Source organism: Glycine max, chromosome 5 (genome assembly GCF_000004515.6).
Source record: "Glycine max cultivar Williams 82 chromosome 5, Glycine_max_v4.0, whole genome shotgun sequence".
Lineage (NCBI taxonomy): Eukaryota > Viridiplantae > Streptophyta > Magnoliopsida > Fabales > Fabaceae > Glycine > Glycine max.
The window spans coordinates 36454512-36462768 of NC_038241.2; the positions used below are offsets into that span (position 1 = coordinate 36454512).

General features: G+C 28.7%; 1 protein-coding gene across 1 annotated transcript in view; it reads left to right on the top strand.

Moving 5' to 3' along the window:
• Window positions 1-6429: 6429 nt before the first annotated feature.
• The window catches only part of LOC100796213 (homeobox-leucine zipper protein ATHB-6), a gene marked incomplete in the record, with an annotated part of 3495 nt that continues 1667 nt past the window's right edge, over window positions 6430-8257 (top strand). Inside the window, 3 exon segments of the mRNA XM_041015571.1 lie at window positions 6430-6987; window positions 7259-7632; window positions 7751-8257. Coding sequence (XP_040871505.1) covers window positions 6927-6987; window positions 7259-7632; window positions 7751-8257 — 942 coding nt within the window.

An 8257-nucleotide genomic window follows, 5' to 3' on the forward strand; every position in this document is an offset into this window, starting at 1 on the left:
GTCGCACGAGAAGAGGTTATTTTTTATAAACAAAAAAAACTATTAAGTATATAAAAGATAATAATAATTTTTCAAAACTAATTTTAATATTAATATTATATTAAAAATTAAAATGACACTTACTAGAAGTATTAGTAGAAAAAAAAAAGCAATTAAAATTATATTAAAAAGTGAAATGTAACACTTATTTTAGAATAAATTTTTTGTTTAAATTAAAACGAAAAAGTATTAATAAAGAGAGAGAGATTAATTAAAAAGTTAATTATATTATTTACCAAAATAAATGGATTAATTCTTAATATGTTTTTAAAGTTAATAATAATGTTAACAAAATTTCAAATTCAATAAAACTTTCTATAATTTCAATTTCATATGAGAAGAATTAAGAATCTGTTTGTTAAAACTTTAAAAACAATTCTTAGCATATTTGTTTAGGATTTTAAAAAAATGGATATCTAATTATTTTGAGAAGTTATTTAGTATAGCTTCTTAAGAAAACAACTGTAATTGTAATGTAAGAAAATTAAAAGATACTTAGGTTTTTCATCAAATATCCAAAAATTAAATTACTTTTTATAATATCTTAAAACCACTTTAAAAAATTAAGCAAACAAGACTTCAATTATAACTTTTATTTAAAAGATACTTAAAATGGTTTCTTAAATTATTTTTTTTTGGATTTTGTTTTTTCAATAAAAAAAACTTGAAAAGAAACTCTTAAAAGTTTTGATAGTGATTTTTCATTAAAAAAAATGAACAAACAGGCTAGTAAAGTCATATGATTCTTATTTTATTCTCTTCTATTTATAAGTTTTAAACTATGTTTTAACAAATTTTAAATACAAAATATTTGTGTCTTAATGTTTGCATTCCTTTCATTAATCAATATTTTTAAACATTATACTACCAATCAAAAAAACAATATTATACTAAGAAGCATGTTTTAACTTTCATGATTAGTCTTCTAAAAAAGACTTTGATGATTAGGAAATACTAACTGAGTTTCAATACAACTATTAATTTAATTAACTTCTAGCACTCAAACTTGACTACTTATTAACTGTTTCATTGATACTTTTATTATTTCATTTAATAAAATATGCATCCTCTACTAATAAATTAAACAAAAAAAAACTTATATTATAAGAATATTAGTGATATCTCTATTTAAAATGACGTGTTTATATTAGATGGCAAATAATTCATATATCAAAGGTCCAATGAGATCATTTCAATCCATCTATTTTAGAAAACAAAAGTAAACGAATTAAATGGTTAAATTATTGGTCACCAAAAAAGAGATGGTTAAATTATTTGCAATTTTTTTCAGAAAAAATTATTTCCAATTAACGGTTAGTTAATGAGGGAAGAAAAAAATTCAAATGTTAATATACTAGCTAGTGCTTCTTTGCTTTTTCTTAAATAACTAGAGTATTATTTAAACAAAAAAAAAGACTTTTCAAACGTTATAATCCTTATATACTAATAAATTTGAAAAGAAGTCAGGCAGGAAGACCTATGTATTCAAATCCAACACTCAACTTATTAAATTAAACAACCCAAATGATAAGTAAGTAACGAGGAGTGTAATTGTGTATGGTTTCTATAGTCGTATTTGATAAGAAAATGCCATTATATGCAATTAATAGTCAATTTGTCTTTTGTTTGGTAGAAATCAATAGTCAATTGGAGAGTGGTTTCTTTTGCATTACGGGATTTGGATTGTAGGTATATCTCCAACATGGTCCTGCATGAACCATTAGGCCTCTGTTTCAATTAATGTGTAATTTAATTACTAATTTACCGTAGAGTCGTAGTCAGAAAAGGGGGGAAGACCAGTGATTTATAATTGATGAAATGCAAGGCACTCAACTCATCAGTATCTTCTTTTTGTTTTTCACTTACAAACGCCAATAAAAAAAATGACAACCAGGATAAAAAATAATTTTTTTAAATAATATAATGAGTATTTTACCGTTAAAGAGAGATGGAAGGAGACACAACACTAAACGAATAGTAATTTTAAGGACGCAATACCCAGCCCAACCAATTGCTGCTTCCTTCATCCCTACTTACAATTTTTTTTTTGTTTTTTTATATCAACCCTACTTAAAATTTAAAGTGATAATACACGGACACCTTCATATATAATAAACTTTATCAATACATTATTTTTATGCTTTATTTTCCTATCATATTATCTATTATAGTTTTTTTTTCTATGGGTGTTAATTAGATATTGGTGCCAAAATTATTTCCCTCTCTCTTCTCTCTGTTCCTCCTATATAATGCAACGTAGCCGAATTCTTTGATGATGATTGAAAAGTCTACTCTGTTAGTTAAGAAACCACAAATGGTGGACTTGGTTTTAAAAAACATCAAGAGATGAATTGTTGAAAGTTGCATGGCCACGCAAATTCAAGCGCATGCAGAGTGTTGAATTCTCATTTTGTGCGGAAAATGTAGCAAACAATGCATATTTTGAAATACAATACTATTTCAAGCTCAACAAGATAACTAGTGCCGACTCTCATGGTGGAACCAGGTTGTAAGGTTTTGACCTAAATTGCTACTATTATACGTGGGCATTTGGTGATTGCAAAATGGGGAGTAGCGAGTTTTTAGCATCAGTTGGGTAGCTGGTGCGTGCATTATTAATTCAATAATATGGGGAGTAGCAAATGAATATATATTTGAGAAATCATACGTGAGTTTACTTTAGATATATTGTGGGTGTCAATTTTTTTTAATTCATACGTGTTATAAAATATTATCCTATTGCTACATTATATTAATAGGTAAGATTATGTGATAAAATTATTTAATCTTAGTCAATTATATTTATAGTATAAATATATGAAATTAATTTAAAAGTATTTACAATGTAAAAGAATTTTGTCTAATTATCACGTATTCATATTTTAGTTAATTTTTATAATAATTATTGCAAAAAATCATATCATTCTAAAAAAAATTTCTCATATGTTTATGCGATTTAATCTAGAACATTTATTGTCTGACATGTCGTCTTAGGTCAAGATAAAAGTCTTTTGTGTTAATCAAACGTCTCCAATATTTTGAGATTGAATGTGGTTAAACATTTCTAGACATTACATCATGTTTCCGAGAATCTCGATATATGATTATTCCTATGTTAAACTTAGATTGTGAATGACATTCTAAATGTGATTGAATCGGTTTAAGATTCACGTTATCACATAAATGATTGGATCAAATTTGAGTCTAACTCAACAAGTAAATATGTTTAACATATTTTTTATTAATTGATAATGTAAAAAAAATTGACAAAATATGAAAAGTTAAACTATAAAAAATATTATATAAAAATGTTATATATATATATATATATATATATATATATATATATATATATATATATTTATATTTTGTTTGAATTCGAATGTGCATGGGATGGTTGTTTGTGGACAGGTTCTAGTTTTGTTGGATACAGAATTTGAGTTTGCTTGTAAAGGCACCCAAGAAGGCCTGCTCTCCCTTCTCAGTTTGGATGCCCATTCTAGCCTCTTGCAAGAAGACCTTGATAGCCTCATGTGCAACATAGGCTCCTCAGTTTTCATAATGTTGCAGCTGCCGCGAACTGCTGGCAGTAATTAGAGAAATTTATGCCAATAAGAATAAAAAACGGAAAGAAAAGTGAAATAAGTTTATACGATGGTAAGACCTTTTAGTTCAAGTAGCTTATCTAACTTATAAGTTACTATCTTTTTTTTTCTTTTGAATTTTATCCTTTTTATTTTATTCAATTTAAAAACTCTTTTATCATACTAACTAAAATATGATTTGTATTATATTTCGTAATCATGCAAGAGACATACACATTTAAATTCTTCTTATACAAATAGAAAAATGAATGTATAAGAAATTATAAAAAAAACACATTGTTATTTTTTGTTTTAAAATAATATTATTTATAAAATATTTAAATGTTGCAAAATAATTTCAAACAATATAATTCTAATAAAAAATTTTGTTCAAAAAACTGAAAATTTTAATTTTATCATTTTTATATTGCAAGATCTAAAAAATTATCATCTTACTTTTTAAGATGATAAGTTATTAAAAATATAATTTAAATATTATAAATATTAAATATATCATTTAGGTTATTTGATATTTATTAGTTAACTTATTAAGTAATTTTATCAAATACTTTCAATTAAATGTGTTAGCTTATTTGTTTTAAGCTTTTCACCTCTTAACTTATTACTTATAAACTCTTGTAAGCTAATTTTAACAAACGTAATCAATGTATAAGAATTTTTACATATTAGCTATTCCAAAAAGTTATTTGTAATTTATGTATAAATTAATTTTGATTTATGAAAATGTTTATTTTATTTTTCTATAAATGCTTAATTTTTTTTATATCTAAACATACCTTAAGAAACTTTGTTTAGAATATGATGACTCCATGTTGCTATGCAGTTTGTCATCCAATGAGTAAAAAAAGTTGTTTTTTTTTTAATAAAAAAATCTAAGTAAATTGAGTCTCGAAAGCTTATTATAGAATTAAAGTAAACCTCAAGATTAAAAAAATAATTACAAATTATTAATCAACAAAATTTTTGCAACAGTTAAGTATGAACTCACACTTTTTGTGGGATATGAATTACATTTTTACCAACTAGTTATTAATTTTCTAAATTTGTATTATTGGAAAAAAGCCTTAAACACTAGGTAAGACAATGAAGCAGAACATGAATAGATACGTCGTTCCCCGTTATCGTATTCAATCCCCAATGGAGATAAAATTTTGTACCCTTACATATTTTCATTCGGAGTCGGGCATACTTGCCTTATTCTTATTCTCATCCACCAAAAATTATTACGAGTTTCTAACATTATACATTTTTTATCTAATTTAAATTTCAAAAATAATTTTAGATGTGATTAAATTGAGTAAGTCATAAATATTCACTGATTGGTAACATTAACTCAATCTATTAGAATAAAAAATGATGTAAAGTCTCATAAAAATGATTGGTAACATTTTTCTAGAACTAGAACGGGTCAAGTAGTTATATACCCATCCTCGTCCCATTTGTGTTAAAGGATTGGATAATAATCGTACTCATACATGTATTATATTTCTTGTCCAAGTTTGGATGAATTCTAATATATATCCATGAGTACAAATATTCTAGTCATCCATATTAAACACCATTTATTTTAGGTTTAAATATATTTTTAATTATTTAATTTTAAATAATTATTTTTTAGTCTTTTAAAATAATGTTTTATTAATTTTAAATTTTTCAAAAATTACTTTTAATCTATGTTATTCTCTGTGTTAAAGATATCATAATTTATAGTGATTTTTTAGCATTAAAAATGTTTTTAATTTAATTTTTGATAATATAAAATCATGAGAATATGTAAAAAAAGTCATAATTCAGCATTCATATTTTTATCCTTTTTCTTTAAATCCGTCAGAATATGTTAAAAAAACACCACCAAACCATACAAATCAAATATTTGAGCAATTTAAAATTGGCAGAAATCATTCTCATAAAATTGAATTAAAAAATAAATATTGATGATTAAAAAATTGTCATGAATTATAAAACCATGAATGCAGTGAACAAAAAGAAACTAAAAATTAAATTTTCAAAAATCTAAGAAACTAATAAAAATATATTTTTAAAAGACTAAAAATATAATTACTCAAATTTAAAGAACTAAAAATATATTTAAGTCTTTATTTTAAAATAAAGAATAATATTCAGTAATAATATATATTTAGACATGTCAAGTCAAATATAATCTTAAACTAGATATTAATATAACATTTTTATAAAAAAAATGTCTATCTCAATTGGTTTATCAATATTCATAAATTATTATAAATTTACGATATTTGAGTTCGATGTAAAAAATGTAAAATATATAATTATATGTTACATAATTATTACATAGCGATAGTGATGAATTTAAAAAAAATGAAATAACAATTGTTTTTAAAGTCTAAAGTCAAAATTTGTTATATTTAAAAAATCTAAAAATATATTTAATCTAACAAAATATTAAATAAATAAATGAAAATAGATGCTGACATAAGGAAAGGAGACTTGTGATTCACTTGCTAGAGCAGCGAGTGATAGTAGTATAATAGTATTATTACTACGCTGACGTAACGCAAACCTTAAGCCGGCTTAAATAGTGGACGCAAGCTGCCGAAAGCCACGCCGTTTCCATTTTCATCTATCCACACTGTGCGCTCCTCGAGGAAACGGTCGAAAAAACTGAAGCCTAACCGGCTAACCCGGTACCCCAAAAAGTTGCATTTGGGTTGAATTTGGGTTCATTTCATAGCCAACCGCAGTAGCAGTCACCTAACCCCGGTCAGATTCTAACCCACCTTGGTTTATTTAAAGACACAAACTCTCATCAACCCCTGGCCTGTGAACTTGTTCACCCTTCCCCTTCTCCTTACTTCTCACTCTCTTTCCAAAACACTCCCTTTCTCTTTCCCCTTACCCTTCTTCTGTGTGTGATGATGTAGATAGAGAATAAAAAGAGACCAGTGTGCAGTGAGAAAGAGGTTGGTCACTTCTTGTGTGGCTTTGTTTTGTTCTTTGTGTTGGAATTTGTTGATGGGTGAAGAGGGAGAAGAGGTGTCAAGAGATAAGGAACAGCAACACATGGGAGTTTATGGAAATGAGTGGTTGTTTAGTAGTTTCTGTGCAAATTGGCGCCGTTTAAGACACCAGAATTCCTGTTCTATGCCTCCTTTTGAGTGAAAAAAAAAAAACATCAAAACAAAAACTTGTTCTCTCTCAGCTTTTCATCTTCCGATCTTAATATACATTGACTAAAAGAAAAATAAAGGGATCAAATTTAAGTTCCTTGATCTAATAAGATCCTTGCTTTTAATTGTACTACTCATGAAGAGACTTGGCAGTTCGGATACACTGGGTGCTCTCATGACGATTTGTCCACCAACAGGTTAATTAAAAAAATTGAAACTTGGGCTTTTAACTTTGTTTCCATGATGCGTGTTTCATGTTTGTGCCTTGTCTTGTCTCAACCTTTTTCACGATCAACCATCCCATTTACTCAAACCTTTCCTTTTTTATATACTAAAGTTCCTTATTCTGTCTTTTTTTTTCTGTATTGCATTACAACTCATCATCATGTGAATTATGCTTTGTGTTCGTTTGTTCGAGAGACGACAGTTACAGTCACACTAACCATGATTATGTCTTGATTTGAACAGACGAACACAGTCCGAGGAACAACCACGTGTATGGGAAGGAGTTCCAGTCCATGCTGGAAGGACTCGACGAAGAAGGGTGCGTGGAAGAAGCAGGGCACCACTCTGAGAAGAAACGACGACTAAACGTAGATCAGGTGAAGGCCTTGGAGAAGAACTTCGAAGTAGAGAACAAACTGGAACCTGACCGAAAGGTGAAGCTCGCGCAAGAACTCGGCTTGCAACCAAGACAAGTTGCGGTTTGGTTCCAAAACCGCCGTGCCAGATGGAAAACAAAGCAATTGGAAAGAGATTACGGCGTCCTCAAAGCCAATTACGGATCACTTAAACTTAACTTTGACACCCTCCAACAAGACAACGAAGCCTTACTCAAACAGGTAATTTTTACACTGATAACTTATGAGCTTCACTTATATATACTATTTTGATCTTATCAGTGGTGGATATGGGATCTTCAACAAGTATTGAAAGTTTGTTTGATTGTTGTGTTGGCAGATAAAGGAATTGAAATCGAGGCTGGTGCAAGAAGAGAACAACAACAACACTGAAAGCGATGTTTCGGTGAAGGAAGAGATGATAGCCACTCTGCAGGATAGTAACCCGCTCTGTGAATCCGCCATTCCTGGATCGGACTCGAAGGAGTTGAGTTACGAGTGTTTCAACAAGAGTGATGAGGTGGGAGGGGGTTCTGTGTTCCCTGTGGATTTCAAAGATGGGTCTTCTGATAGCGACTCAAGTGCGATCTTGAACGAGGAGAACAACAACCACAGCCCCAACAACAACGCGGCGATTTCGTCGTGTGGGGTTCTGCAAAGTCACGGGCTTTTGTCGTCGCCTTCTTCTTCGTCGATGAACAACTGTTTCCAGTTCCAGAAACAGTACCAGACGACGACGCAGTACGTGAAGATGGAGGAGCACAATTTTCTCAGCGCCGACGAGGCCTGCAATTTCTTCTCGGACGAACAAGCACCAACTCTGCAGTGGTACTGTTCAGAGGAATGG